At 26.5% G+C, this 16,486-nt stretch overlaps 1 protein-coding gene across 1 annotated transcript in view; it reads right to left on the bottom strand.

Moving 5' to 3' along the window:
- Positions 1 to 15,163, bottom strand: part of LOC100160075 (vacuolar protein sorting-associated protein 13B) — a 31,737-nt gene extending 16,574 nt beyond the window's left edge. Inside the window, exons 1-20 of the mRNA XM_008186792.3 lie at positions 14,849 to 15,163; positions 14,581 to 14,758; positions 14,427 to 14,484; positions 12,717 to 12,916; positions 12,278 to 12,637; positions 11,813 to 11,991; positions 11,248 to 11,424; positions 11,034 to 11,160; positions 8,697 to 8,808; positions 8,311 to 8,462; positions 8,095 to 8,231; positions 7,817 to 8,014; positions 7,577 to 7,700; positions 7,359 to 7,499; positions 6,290 to 6,487; positions 4,313 to 4,493; positions 4,113 to 4,248; positions 3,629 to 3,926; positions 3,194 to 3,441; positions 555 to 711 (exon numbers count right to left, since the gene is read on the bottom strand). Coding sequence (XP_008185014.2) covers positions 555 to 711; positions 3,194 to 3,441; positions 3,629 to 3,926; positions 4,113 to 4,248; positions 4,313 to 4,493; positions 6,290 to 6,487; positions 7,359 to 7,499; positions 7,577 to 7,700; positions 7,817 to 8,014; positions 8,095 to 8,231; positions 8,311 to 8,462; positions 8,697 to 8,808; positions 11,034 to 11,160; positions 11,248 to 11,424; positions 11,813 to 11,991; positions 12,278 to 12,637; positions 12,717 to 12,916; positions 14,427 to 14,484; positions 14,581 to 14,758; positions 14,849 to 14,935 — 3,448 coding nt within the window. The 5' untranslated portion in view covers positions 14,936 to 15,163. The remainder of the gene's footprint in view (positions 1 to 554; positions 712 to 3,193; positions 3,442 to 3,628; positions 3,927 to 4,112; positions 4,249 to 4,312; positions 4,494 to 6,289; positions 6,488 to 7,358; positions 7,500 to 7,576; positions 7,701 to 7,816; positions 8,015 to 8,094; positions 8,232 to 8,310; positions 8,463 to 8,696; positions 8,809 to 11,033; positions 11,161 to 11,247; positions 11,425 to 11,812; positions 11,992 to 12,277; positions 12,638 to 12,716; positions 12,917 to 14,426; positions 14,485 to 14,580; positions 14,759 to 14,848) is intronic.
- Positions 15,164 to 16,486: the final 1,323 nt, after the last annotated feature.

Below are 16,486 nucleotides of genomic sequence, written 5' to 3'. Positions count from 1 at the left end.
AACGATGCCCGATGGATTCTTTGAGACTGTTAGGATATTTTTAGCTTTAAGAGGACGCTACACCCGCATGTATTGTCTTTGTCTTATAAATGTAAAACATAGAGAACACTGTTTAGCGCGGGTAAGAAACATTCAGGCTGTAATTCAAGTTAAGCAACCAAATTTCCACACTAGAAAGAGAAGAACATTGATTTTTCAATTGACAGCAACAGATATAATATCTAATTACCTACCCCTAAGAGTTATTTTTCTGAGTCACAACAAAAACATTTTTAACCATACCAGTTAGTCATAGAGACCTAATTTTGAATGATGTGGGAAAGACATTTGATTTATATTTCATATAGTTATTTTAATCCAGAGGAAACTTTATAAACCTTATAGGTTCAAATAAAAGCTTAGTGTTCTCCATGTATAATCCCAGTAATCATTAATTTAATTTTTATCATTTTAGGGTCTCATAAAATTATTCCTTATAACTACACCATACCCCCTCCATAAAAAAACAATTATTAAATATACCACTGTTATTACTCATAAATTATAGATTTTACCAAATTTACGTGTTTTGGATTCTACAGGTTCATCTTCAGGAATAGATGACATCTCATGAGCTACTGATCGGTTAAAAAATGTTCCATATTCTATATTTGAAAATATAACATTGTATACTTCCAATTGTTTTTTCAATAAATTAGCAACGAGGAGTACCTAAAATTTAAAAAAAAAAATGTTTATATATCTTAAACATATCATTTTATTTATTTATATAAAAAGTAGTATAGATTTTTCATTTATAATCTATTTTATTGATAACTAAGGCCCAGAAGTTGATGCATTTGCATCTTTTTTTCTAATGCTCATATTTAATGCTCGTTTATACAGAAATTTGATTCATGAAGTATAGAATTTAATGGTACAATTTTTATTTTGCATTTTTTGCATTTTTAGAGAATTTTGTGCTTTACAGTCATTTTTTAGTATTTTTGGTGCATTTTATTAATTTTTGTTCTTTTTTCTTGTTGAAAGTTACATTGTATTGTAACAAATGCAGTTTCCATTTGCTTGTCGATTATCAACATTCATTATCTTTTTTTTTTTGTTGTCGCGATCTACGATTATTTAATAAACTGTAGGCAGATACTATGTTAGACCCGAGGCACCCATGTGCTTAAAATCAGTTATCGTGGTTAATGATACTGGATAATCGCAATCGACATAAACCCGTGTTTGATAAAGTTGCATGTCTTCGTTACTCATTTAATTTGAGTTCGATAACATTGTTAGTTCGATAGTGTCTACTGTACGAATATAAAGTGTAAAGTTTTGTGTTGTGTAATTTTTATCAATTTTAAACGTTAATTAAAAATGCCTAAAATTAAATCATCAAATAGATCGCGTTTCCTAGCATTTATTGATGAATTTGGAAAAGATATTTTTTCCACTGATGGGACAGTCTTGTTTTGTAAAATTTGTGAAGTTAAGGTTGATGCAGACAGAAAATGTACTGTAGAACAACACGTGTCTCGCATTAAACATATTAATGGACGGAAAAAAAAATACAAATGAAAAACTAAATTCATGTAAAATTCAAACTTTGATTACTGACCCAACTAAAATGTCATCTTTTTAATATTATCTGCAAATATTCCTCTTCAAAAATTACAAAATGATGCATTTAAATTTTAAACATTTTATGGAAAAATACACAAATAGAATTATTCCCGATGAATCAACCCTAAGAAAAGGTTACGTCCATGAATGCTATGAAGTAACTATTCGAAAAATTTTTTAATATTATTGACAAATCTACAGATGCAGAAGGGCGTTACGTTGCAAATGTTGTCATAGGGACATTGGAATCAAATCATCCAGGAAAACAATTTCTTATTCATACTGATGTTCTAGAAAAAGTTAACCATAGCACTATTTCTAAACTTTTTGATAGAGCGCTTCACATTATTTCGCCGAATGGAATAAAACATGACAATGTATTGCTTTTTTTAAGTGACACCGCACCATACAAGGTGAAAGCGGGTAAATATATTCAAGTATTTTATTCTAAAATGTTGCATGTAACATGTGTGGCACATGCATTACATAGAGTAGCAGAGGAAATTAGGAAATATTTCCCTAAAGTAGATCAACTGATCAACTAATTTCGAATGGAAAAATAATATTTTCAGGAGTAAATACTTTTAAAGAAATTGCGCTTACTATACCATTAACGCCACAACCAGTACTTATTAAATGTGGAACATGGCTAAATGCAGCGTTTTATTATTGCAAAAATTATGATACCATAAAAAATTTCGTAACAAAATTTGATAAAAACGACGCAGTATTAATTGAATACATGTTAGATTTACTATCCGATTCAGTTACAGTCAAATTTAATTTACATAAAATCAAATTTCGGAACTTTACCAGACTCAATAGCTAAACTTGAGTCATCTAAAATTAGTTTAGCAGATTCTATAAAAACTATAGAAGCTGAAAAAATTAATATTCAACAAGTTCCGAATAATATTGGTTGTCAAATTCAAAATAAACTTAATGCAGTTTTTGAAAAAAAGAGGGATACAATACAATGCAAACAATTTCCAAAAATATTATACAGAGATTATAATGATCTAAACGGTTTACCGGATGATATGAACATTAACGATATCACATATTTTAAATATGCCCATATCACATCTGTTGAGGTAGAGAAAAATTTTTCGATCTATAAAACACTGTTGCCGGATAATCGCCGTTCATTTTTATTTGAAAATATTAAAAAAACCTTGATTGTACAGTTTAACAAATTTGAAGATAAAACAAATCTATAAAAAATTATTAAGTACGTAAAAATGTTCACTTTTATTAAATTAAAATGTTTCTTTTTGTTACAGAGTAGTTTTAAAACAAGAAATTCGACAAAAAAAGAAATTTCACGAAAAGTAGTATTTTTTTTAATATATTTTTATTTAGTTAAATAAAAATAATTTTAATAATATAATATAATAATTTTAATATTTTAATTTTTGTATCAAAACAATACCTATTTATCAATTTATCAATTTTTACAGTAAAATATACATTTTTAATATCATTTTTTCATGTCATTTTTTAAGATTTGTATGTCATTTTATGCATTTTTTATATATTTTTAGATCATCAAGTTCCAGGCCCTATTGATAACACTTACTTGTTGTTCTGATATGCAAATAGAAATTGGATCAGAATCACAATGTATACAAGCGGCTAAGCTTTTCAATGTTTGGATATTATTGTTATGAAATTGAGTTGTTATAGCTAATGTACATTGAGCACTAAATGGATAAAGAAGTTGTATTTTATGTGAATATGATCTTTGATATGTACTATCATAAGTACTATGAATTGTATAGCATTCCAATTTACAGAAATTAAGTTGCCATGGAAAATATACACCATCTAGAAAAATGTTAAATTAAAAATGATAATATTTTATTAAATAACACTATTTAAGTACAAGAGCACAAGGATTATTGAAATTAATATTCTTTAAATTTTAGATTGTTGTTTATGTTGTATTTGCATCGAAGTATTTAATAATCTATCTCAATTATAAAGCAAATTAACTAAAATATGAAAATCTTACCAGGAGACCATAATGTATTAGGAAAACGCACTGGAGTTGTATTTAAATACTGTTCTATTTGATTTTTTGGTACAACACATTTTAAGGAAATGTTAGATATTCTTAATACAAGTAATCCATCTTCATTAATAGATGATATCTCAATTAATTCCTTCAAATCCAAATTTTTACAGTTTTGAGATTTTTTTAACATTGATAATGATTTGCTAGGAAAATATAATGCAATTCTTGATGTATCAACAAAAACAATTGATGACTTCCATTTGTTGAATAAGCATACTATTTTCTTTTCTTTAGACTATAAATAGATAAACCAAAAAAAAAAAAATTATGTAAATTTTAAAATATAAAAGTTACATTGATTACACAATCTTAATAAAATGTATATTGCCTTCATAAAATAAGTTCCTAAATAATACTAATAAATAAATTATAATTATGATATCATGTAAATAGTACTTAAAAATGTAGACTAATAAATTACTTCATTTTTTAAATGCATATAATTAGCTGAATGAAATGAAATATTATCGGAAACACTACTATGAATAGATGGTTTGGGATACTTTTTTTTTGGATCACTGCTAATACTAGTTTCTGAAATTTTTCTACTGGGAGCGCTGTAAAAATAAAAATAAAAATGTTAAAAAATATACATTATAACTCTATAAATGGAAATATTACCTGAAAAATGCTAAATCAGATGTAGAGGTTTTCTTCTTTATTTCTTTTTGCTTATTTACTTTGGGTACATAAACTAACCATTCAAATAACATTGGGTCTAAATTCATATCCAACTGTCCGATTTTGAAATATATTAAAGGTGTTTCATTGACATCTATTTCAGATGGAAATTGAAGAATTACTGGAATACACAAAAATAATTCTTAGAATATTATCATTCGTTTTAGACTGAGTGAAGCGATGAAATGTATTGATTTTACAAATTTTTTTTTTCTGTATACACAGAAATTAGTAAAATAAATGCTTAAATTTTTTAGTTGGTACTTTTGAAAGGTCAAAATAGAAAAATCATATATTTTTTTCAAAATAAGAGAGGGAAAACAATTTTTATAGTGAGAACTTTATTGCGCGCGCTTGGTTGGGGACCTATTTCGTTGAACGTCCGTCCGTCCGCATCCATCCGAAGAGATATATTATTTAATTTTGATTTTAATAAATGCATTTTATTTAAAAATGTTATTTCTTGTGTTATTTCATTTTGCCCTTATGTTATTTTATTCATTTAGATTTAGGGGGCCTAGGGAAAACAAGAAATTTGTTTACCCGGTCATAACTCAGCGGCTATTTGACTTAGGTACCCCAAACCAAGGGGGATCTCATTTTTTAAGTCTATAGACCATTTTAAATTATTTTGGAACTAAGCTTCTACCCCCTTCATTTCCAGTTAAGTATAACTCAGCCGCTATTCAACTTACACACCCCGGGGACCAAAGGGGATCTATTCCTCATACTTAGGACTATCGATTTCCGATTTAGGGAACCTGAGCACCCCCTCCCACCATTTTGGATTTTGATTTTTTGCTGGAAATTGGTCTGGGACACCCTCAGGACCTCGTCCTTAGCGGGGAAACTCGAGGTTTTGAGTCTATGGCAGGATTTTTTTATATGTGATTGTATGCTCCTTCCCATTGTTTCATCAATTTCACTAGGAAATAGACAAAGTATTACGATTAAACCCGTAGATGATAATAATGTTGATGTTGAACTTGTAACAAATATTGAAAGCGTTGCTGTTGAACCAGAAGAAAATAGTTAATATTTATGTGATAATTTATAAATTAAAAGTTAATGTAGAACCTGCACGAGCTATTGAAAGTGTTACCATTGTATTAGTAGAAAATAATTAATATTAAGATTACATCCATTCATTTAATCCCCATGTTTCTACCAACTACAAAATCAATAACCTGAAAATTTAGTTCTCACTTTTGCGTTACGTCCCGCATCGCACACGTTTTTTTTGGAAAAATGGGAATTTTTACACAAAACCAGTTTTTGATAAAATTACATTTTTAAGACATTGGATATTTTAATTTACCCTTAAATTAACTGTTTCTTAATGGATTTTTCATTTTTAACATTTTATTGGAATTCAACAACATCTTTTCATGAAGATTTGAAACTTTAATGTTAATTATTATCTGTATGTATTAGGAAGGCCGAGGGTTGCAAATATATATGTATATATATTCGTATAATTTAAATAACTTTTATTGTAATTGATGTATTAAATACTGAAAGGTATTATGTTGTATGTAAAAAATATATTATTATTATTATTATTATTGTTATTAAATGGATATTAGTGTGTCTGTAATTAATGAACTCTAAAACTACTGGACCATTTACGATAAAAGTTATATTAATAGATTTCTTGAGACATGAAGGGTGTTTATAACTTATTTGTTCAACTCTAAAACATTAATTTTTAAGGATTTATTTTTAAATGCTTTCGGTCTTTAGTGTTAAGACTAAGAGAAGTCAATTAACATTTCTTTTGAAAATGTATCAAATATAATAGTTTAAAAAAATATTTCATACCATTGGATAATGTATAATCATATTCAAGCAATCGAGGATAGTCTTAGTGATCATTTAATTTAATTATTATAATATTTGATAAATACATTTACTTACCATGAAGGAATGGTACAGAGTGTTTAATAAATTCTGGAGTTGAGAATATAATAGCACTTTGATTATTATCATTCATTGAACTGTGTGTTACCATTTTAGCATTGATGTTATTGAGTATAATTTTATTACAAGTTACTTGATTTTCTGATTTATAGTATATTTTAACTCCTTCCAAATTGAATTTTAATACAACTGTACCTAAGTATAATTATGAATATAATTATCATTAGAAGTCAATACTATTGATATATGTATTTTTTTCTTATAAAATAGTAAAATGTCTGTAAGTAAATTTTATATAGGTATATTATACAGTTTTGTTTCGATAACTTGGATTTCAATGGGAATAAAAATAAATTTGACTTATGTATTTATTGATTTATTGAGACTCAACTGTATAATATATTCTATAATATGATACAATAATGATGGTTCTTTAATTGATAAATACTCATAATTTTAAAATCTATTAACGTTTTTGAGAATATATTTATTAATATTTTGTATTGTGATTAATTTTTAAGTATTTATTATTGAAAGCCAACATAATTTTTTTATTTCTTATTTTGAAGTAGAGTATAATTTAGAGTATTTCAATGTATGTAAATAAAAATTGAGTTATTAATTAGTTATAAGACTTATAACTTATAAGTATTTAAAGTTTAGATGGGAAGAGTAGTGGACCAACATTTTGCATGGTTCTGCTCCTATGCCACTCAGTTATTGAAACTTGAATTGAAAAAACCAAAATTTGTTTTTTATACATTAAAGTACACTGAAAAATATTTTGATTTATAATAAAAAATAAAAAATATGTTTTATCATTCAAAAAAGTAAAAAGCTTAATGATATCAAAAAAAATATAATTTTTTTTTCAAATATAATTTTATCAGTTATTAGCATAACTTATATGTATGTCAAAAATTATTTTCAATAACATTGAACAGTTGTCCAGTGAAACATAATAAATAATAAAAAATTAAGAAAGTTAGTTCATATAAAGTAGGAAGTTATGAGGTTTCATACAATTAATTTTTATATTTAAAACATAAATAAACTTATGAAATACCTGGTGTATCATCTAATAAAGATGATCTAAAAATACAATTATTAACTTGCAAAAGTCGTCTATGATTCGACATAATTATTGAATGAATTATGTAATACATCAATAAGCAGTTTTCTTTTGATGTCGAAAAACTAATCATATCTAAGAGAAGATAAATACATAAAGTTAGGTAAACCTTTAAAAATATGTAATTATTATGAAATTATATAATAATTTACCTATGTCTAATATGCAATCTGAATTTGAATCAATATCTATTGTAGTATTAAATCCTATATTATTAATTACAAACAATTTCTGTGTCGATTTAGAAAGCACAAGATTTGCTACCAAATCTTTTACCTTGAATTTCCATAAATAATAATAACAACAATAGAAATTAATTAATAATTCAATCAATCCTCATATCTAATACGTTAAAAGGTCATAAATAACAAATAAATATTAAAAATACCAACCCTAAAAATGGTCCTGGTTTTTAATTGTGCTTTTTTTTCTTCAGAAATATTTTGAATTATATGTCGTGGCAATACTGACCATTTAAATTTTTTTTTAGGTGCCACAATTCGACCATCTATAACTTTTAATTCAAAAATAGCAACTGGTGGATTTTCAAATACAGGATCAAATTGTTTTGAACAAATTTTTTGATTTTTCTGTCAACATATTTAACACATTAAATAAGTTTTATTTAAATACATTTAATAAAGATTTTTAAATTTAAATGAAATTTTACCTTGTGTTTCTGAGATGAAGATGAAATTGGTACATGACAAGCAGGAAATAATTTAACCACAGGGTTAAAAATTGTGAACTGATACACCAATACTTGGACATAGGAGTTAATCAATGAATTATACTTTTCGTCCATATCTTAAAAAAATATAAAATTATTAATATAGATATAAATAAATAAAATATACAAATATAACTGTTATGAAATCAAAAATACCCAAACGTGGAGGTTGTAGAGGAGCAGTAAATACCAATAAATCATGACCAAGAATTAGTTTATATATGAATTCAGCTCGATGAATTAGGCCTGATGATATGTTCAAATTACTTGGTCCCGCAACAAATCGTAATAAGCATTTTTCTTCGGATCTTTATTGCATATAAATATTAATTAATAGGTATAATTATGTTAACACTTATTTAATTAATAACTTTAATTTATTATCTTGAACAATTTAAATAATACTGAAAGTCAAAATGATGTATAGATATATACAATAAAAACTGTTATTTAAATTGGAAAATAATTAAAAACTTATATAACAAACGTAATAATTTTCTCAAAAGTTAATAGTTGACAAGCATATATTTATTTATACTCACACAAAATAAACATTTTCGTTATCATCATTACAATTATTCTGGTGTGCATTAGGTATTTGAGTGAATAAATAGTCAATTGCAAATGCAGTTGTTTTTTCTAAGAGAATTGTTTCTAGAAATAACACAAGTATAAAAATATATACATAATTAATAAATTATAATGGTTGCAGCAGACATATTTTTTATACGTTTCAGAACAATAAGCCACCGCTTGTAAATTACACATACATAGGAATGTCCGATTTTAATTTTAATACATGTATGAAATCTTTTTTTTTCAAAAATCCAATGAAATAATTGCATTACATTTGTATTTATTTTGGACATATCTGATTTTAAATCAAAAAAGTGATTCTAAAAGAGCATAGTCTAGAACAGGGGTCACCACCTGGCGGACCACGGTCCGCATCCAGACCGCAGACACGTTTTTTTACAGACCCTAATGGCTGCGTAATTATAAAATATATAATATACATAGTTTTTACATTACATTTTTATAATAAAGTTACGAATACAAATATTTTCCGATATTGTGAGTATGGTATACAAATATAATTTTATATATTATCATATACGTCTTTTTCACGGAGCGTTACGTTAAAAGTTCATAGGCATTAATTGATGTGTAAAAAAGTCATTGGGTATTTTAATGTGTCTTGGACAGTGAGAAGTTTGGTAAGTTTTAAAAAAGATCCCTATAGAAATTAGTTGGTGACCCCGGGTCTAGAAGCTTATAAATTCAACCACTTTTTTTGAATTTACAATCAAACTTCAGGAGGTGTGTTTAATTAACTACCGCTTTTAGTAGTTTTTATAGTTATGCGAACAAGAAAATATTTCATCGCGAAGTATTGACATGTGCGGGCGTGTGCGAGATTTACATTACAACAATTTTTGGAAACACGCACTAATGATCATTTACTACTCACACACATAGCCCAAATGTTCATGTCATGTGAATTGCCTAAATATCACTCCTTCAAACATAATACGCTGGAGCCCCTTAAATCATAGCTTTAAAATTAAGGATTATTTACAAATGATATTTCTGATACATATTAATATTACATTTTTAGTCTGTTATTAAATGATTTCTAGCAGTTTCATTGACTCTTTTGGCAACTTTCAGCAAAACCTACTGACCAATTTAAAAAAATTTAAATTTAAATAAAATAGTGAAAATACTTTATTGCCTAACCAAACCCATACGTATTAGTTATTTTAATTTATCTAACACAGCAATTCCTAACCCATGAGCCGTGATCAGCGTAGCACTAGGCCGTGAACCATATAATAAGAAATAATATAAATATATATACTTCAAATAATATTATAAATTATTACATATTTTTATTATATACCTTATAATATTTCTGGTTATAATAATATTAATTATTTATAATATATAATTGGTTCCTGTTTGTCATTTTTATCGTATTGTATTTTACGATAAACTTAATCGGTCTTTCATTTTTATAATTTGCTTGACTAGTTATTCCGCAACAGTGGTTGAGTGACTATGTGTCGTTGTGTCTGCTGTGAGTTACTACATTCTATTTTTAATTCTTTTATTTCTAATAACTTACGTATATATTATATGTATATAAATTTATATATATTTTATGCATACGTATATAGGTTTGCTATGTGAGCCTCAAAGATTTATTTTACAAAATTGGTGGTCCTCACAACTAAAAAGGTTGGGGACCGCTGATATAACACATTGTAAATTATTAATAAGCAGATCATTTGGATCTTATAACACTAAAAAGTATCTAAATATGTTTTAAATATGACTTAAAACATTTTAAAATGTGTTAAAATATACCCTAAAATATAAAAATAGTAGAAACAACGGAGAACTAACTAACGAGTGATGATGGTAAACCGGGCTAGGGCACTTATTAGTTTTCGGTTCTCAAATTATCTTTTTTTTACCGGTTTTAAGCTTTGGAATATTCTAGTTAGAAACAAATTAATACAATAGATGCAGTGATTAACAATCACCAAGCCACATAAATCATAATATGAAATATTAAAGAAACAGTGAAATATTGAATATTTTTCTTTATATAATTGTTTTCTATTATTTGTGAAAACCACAAAATAAATTTAATTTAATGCATATTATCAAAACTAGCACAAAAAATGTTAAATGCTTAAAACTTGCAATGTAAAATTGTGTATCTGGAATTCTTGATGTATAAAACAAATGTATTCCTTACTCTGTTATTTTTACCGGCATCCTATAGTAATTATTAATCAGCAAATGGTATAGAATATAGAATATTCAAATCCAAGCTCTGCTAATATGTTATAATAAAAATTATATCTTACCACTAAATGTACTCAAATGATCATCAAATGAAAATATATTATCATTAAAAGCATTAATGTTATTATCTTGAAATAACGACTTTGATAAATATGTATTTTGTATCACACCTGATGAAAAATAATTACTCTGAAAAAATAAATTATGTTATTTCTATATTTTTTTTTAAATATTATTAATGTGATACCATGTGTATGGTTTTATTTTTAAACTAACCGTATAACAATCTTGAGCCCCACAAGTGCAATCTCCAATAGAATCTATGCTAGCTTTACTAATACCAAACTGAACATCCATCCAATCTGGTGGATTAGACACCATTTCAAGTAAAGTACCATTAAAAGTAATTTGTAATAATGGTCTATAATCATTTAATTTCTTATTTGATTTGATCTAGAATCACATAATACAATATATATTTTTAATTAAAAAAAATGTAAGTATCATTAAAATGTTACCATTTTACCAATTGTTACTAACTATGGTCTATATTCTACAATTCTCCGGGCACGAAAAGAAGATTAACTATATATAGAAAAAATAAATTTAACTATGGGTAAATAATTTTATACAGCCAAACTGTGTAAAGAAATGTTATTTTGCTTTCCTCATCTCAGTAATTTTTACCATTTAGATAAGATCTAAAATATTTTAGTAATTAATGAGTAAAAACTTAAAATGATAAAATAAATTTTTTTTAACAAAAATTACGAGGTAATATATTTTAATAAAAATATTTATAAATAAGCACATTAAATATACTATAGTTATAATTACTTACTTTAAGAACAAATAAAAGAGTATCAATGTATATTCCAGTATTTAATGTATGACCACCACTAATGGATGCTTCTGGACTAAGAGATAGGTCATTTACTTCGCTAGTTAAATTAACACTTGGCACCCAATTCCACATCCAATCAACCCAACCATCATTATTGGTTGTATTTGATTCTGAAACTAAATGTTAAAATTCAAAAGGATAACCTTTGATTTAGAGTTTTGAGTTTTTCAAAACTTTAGTTTAGTTAATTTACTTTTATTTTATAATATGTATATCTAAAAACATAAATGTATTTTAAATATAAGGAAGATATCAGGAAGTACAGGAAACAATACATGGAATTCATAAAAGAGTATATAGTAAATACTTTTGGTGTATGTAGATTACAAAGTAGTAATCAGTAATATATGGGTAAGTTAGCAGGATAAAATACATTATTATTTAAAATATAGATAGATTTACTTGAGCTACAGCTGCTAGGACTTCTGTTATAAATTTCATCATCAATACAGTTATTTGTTTCTGGAGTATCAGTCGGATTTAAATCTAATATCAAAGTTAACAATCTCAAAAACATTGGTAACTGAGGTTCAGTAAGAATAAAAGCAATCTTTGAACAAAACATATCCATTTGAGTTGTATAAGGTCGGGCAGAATGAGGAGATCGAAACATACGACATAATCGTATGGATAATGAACATTTATATAATAATGGTTCTAAGTAAGTTTCTATGCATCCTGAAGCATTTCTTCTATCCAAACAAATAGTCACATCCGACAGATTAATAATTTTTCTTAATGTTAATTGAGATGGTGTTAACTCTGAAAGTCACATGAAATATACTTATAAATAGTTATATTACAGATAACTGTAATTATACTTGTTAATTGTTATACTTACCAATAATATCAGGAATCCATTTTGAATTACATGAATCTAGAGTAATTGACTTTATATTCATAGACAGGACTATATCATCTTCAATATATTTTAGAATGACATTATTGCATGTTACAGAAAGATTTCCGACAATTTTGTTGATCAAACTCTGTACATATGATGGAGGTGGTAACTCATTATAATCAGTACTTGCTCTATCGCTATAAAATAATTGACAATGAGTAACAATTAATTTAATTTTACATACCTATAATACAGTAATTTAATGCAAAGTTAAAAACATAACATTCAAAATATTTTTTTTCTTATCTGTTATAAAATTTAAATAATAAGCTTATATGATAATATTTTTTAAGTACACAGGAAACAAAAAGTGAAGAGACCTCTGTATAGTGGAGGTACTTCGTCAATAGATAGTTATGATAGCTAACTTATGCACTTGCATTTACATTTTTTTTTCTTTTACAAAAAATGAATTGTATACTCATGTGAGTAGGTCATGACACCACTGTCTTTTTAATATCTTTTGGGGATTACCAGGTTAGGATATGGATGCGAGTTAAGATATAAATGGATTGGGATGACAATATAATCGGTTATGGAAGGTTTTATAATGTAGTTTGGCCAATTCCGTGATAGTAGATATTTATAAATCAGAGTAGAGGGATTTAATTGAGACATAGAATGGAGCTTTTGAAATGGTACGAAGGATTTTATACTCGATTCATTGAATATAATTGGTATTGGAAATTTTTGCTACTCCCCAGAACTGAATTCCGTATGTCCAGATGAGTTCACATTCAAAATATAAATTAAAAAAACTGTTAATTCTTTAGATTTTCATAGAGATAAATATTAATAAAATAAAAAATTTAAATGTTCTATCACACATAAAGGTATAGCAAAATAAAAGAGTTAAATTAGTTAAAGCATATTATATATTTACCAATTGGTATTAGATTTTAAATAATTTATATTTCCAATTCAGTACCAATCCAGTATCAATAAAATAATAACCTATTAAATGTAGCTTAGTAATTGTACATTTTAAATCTGGTCCTATTAATCAAAATTAACTTTTTTATTAGTATTTATGTTAAGGTGAATGTCGACATTTAGTGAATGCACTATCTGTTTTTGGTGAATGTTGACATTTTGTAAAAAAAGAAGAATTAAATCAAAAAGAACTTTTTGTGTCCTTTGACATTGAACACACAAGCTCAAAAATAATGTAACTGATTCATAAGTTATATTTTTATATTTTGTTTGTAATTCACTAATTATATGGGTTTGTCCTCCATGGTCTGTTTTGACGTGGGTATCATGGATAATATTGAATAAATTTTCATTTTTCACGAAGTATATTATTTTTGTTTCCCTAGGTTATCTTCTCTTTTAGATTCTGAGCGGAGCGAGGAAGCTATTGTTTTTACAATGGTGTTTATTTTTTTTTTTTAATTTTTTTTTATATCCCGTATATAATCCTTGTGAATATTGACATTTACCAGTGACTGTTGGTATATTTTTAATATTCATTCAAAATGTTGATATTCACCAAAAACAGCAGTTAATGTTAATATTCAACTTAACATTTATACAAAATATGTATAACTACCATTGGTCCTAATTCTTTTAATTATAGCATTACTAACAAATGACAAATCAATAATTACTACCTACATTAAGAAAAAAAAATTAAAACCAACTTGCCTTGTATCATTCTTTTTAGCTTTCCTTTGTTGAGGAGTCTTTAATTTTAAAACACATTCTAAAAAAATCATAGCAATGTAATTAGGTATATTAATTATAATCTAACAATCAAACAACAAACACCAATTAAAGTCAAGTAGCTACAAAGATTTACCTATTGTGTCAATAGTAATTTTAACTGCTTCTGATCCTAGTTTTGTCCATGGAACTCTAATTAACAGTTGATTTATATGACCACTTATTACAATAAACGGTAAATTTAACTCTTTCTCCAAAACATCTAAGTCTAATTCCAAGTTTTGAAATAAGCCTTCTCCATCCCATAGTGATACCTAAAAATTATATTAATCATTAAACTAATCGATCTTAAAATATTAAGTTATTATTAATATTAATAGTTTATTAAGATTAATATTATATACTTGAGCATCTTGACGTCTTAAGTTTTTTACGTATTTTTCTACATAACTTAGTATAATCGATGTAATATATGATTCGATTCTAAACATTGTATATATCCTATAATGAAATATAGCAGTACTACTGAGTACTGACTAATCCAATACAAAATTCATTTTCTACGTGTCTGTCAAGCATCTATCTATTATCAAATACTATAAATGATCATTTATAGTATTTGCTACTATCTATACTGATACTCTATAATCTGTAAGACTGTATTCTGTTGTAATCTGTAATTCACTATTCAAATTCACTATTCAAATTAGTACTCAAATACAACAAGATAATAATATTATTCATAGAAAAAATGAAATAAACTGATAGGTTATCAGTGGACAGTGATCACACAATGAAGATTTTCAAGAAAATCTTGAATAATAAATATTAAATAATAAATAATAATATTGTTTTGTTATTTTTAAATATTAAACCAACACTTTCAAGGATAATAGCACAGAATAGCACTCTGTGATACTATGTTAAATCGTGATCGACACTCGCCAGAGATCAGCCGAATGCGACACCACAGATATATTTTTATATATCTGTGCGCGACACTGACACTGTTAACAATTTACATCCGCACTCTGCAGTTCTGCCACGATTTAAGATAATAGACAGATGTAGCTATATTGTAAACATAGACCTACAATAATATTGTAATTAGACCTTAAGACCGTTAATTTGAGCTAAAGACCAACCAGTGTTAACAAAATGTACAATATTCTGTGATACAGTATACACGGACAACAGCGAAACCACGAAAACGTACCTTTATTGTCATATCATAGAATAATCACATGATTAAATTTCATGTTCTATGCCTCTATGGTTTCAACTAGTTTATAAAAGTCAAACTCCGAATTTCGACCAATTTTTCAAGGTGGGGGTGCCACTGAAACGACAACACCCCACCTCGAATAATTCGTTAAAAATCGGGGTTTGCTGCACAAACGCTCAATTTCGGACACAAAGCAACACAAACGTATCACAAAAAAGGCTCTTAATTTTGTTCCAAAATTCCGAGGTTGGGGCAGGGGCGTGCTCAGAAAATGTATGTGGGGGGGGGGGGTCAAGTAAAATTGAAGGAGCTAGTCTTTTACCTAACCATTTTTTTTTTTTTGTTTTTTAATCAACAACAAATTTAATTATTTATAGATTTAAATATTATATTGCTAATATAGAAACTATTTTACTAATATACAATATACATTCAAAAATTAAAGAACAAAATCTAGTTTTCTTGATTTTTTGCTCAATTCATTTAAAACTTCTTCTGCTGTTAGTGGAATTTCTTTATGAACAGCTAACATAGCTAAGCCACTAAGTCGAGCCTAAAACCAAAAAAATGTTAAAAAAATTGATATAAATTTTTAGTTTAATATCCAGAAAAAACTTCAGACATTGTGTTTCGTAGATAAGATTTCAATCTTTTGAGGCAAGAAAAATTTCTCTCGGGGGTGGATGTTGAAACAGGTAAAGTGCATAGTAGGTATTTTTAATAGAAAATGTATATTGGGAAATATTTCTTTATCACGCTGTCTCAACGCTTCTAAACAATTTTTTGGATATTTTACTTGCTTATTAAGTTTGGTATA

The sequence above is a fragment of the Acyrthosiphon pisum genome, chromosome A1 (genome assembly GCF_005508785.2).
Source record: "Acyrthosiphon pisum isolate AL4f chromosome A1, pea_aphid_22Mar2018_4r6ur, whole genome shotgun sequence".
Taxonomy (NCBI): domain Eukaryota; kingdom Metazoa; phylum Arthropoda; class Insecta; order Hemiptera; family Aphididae; genus Acyrthosiphon; species Acyrthosiphon pisum.
Note: the sequence above shows the minus strand (reverse complement) of the source record. Positions and strands in the feature narration are given on the sequence as shown.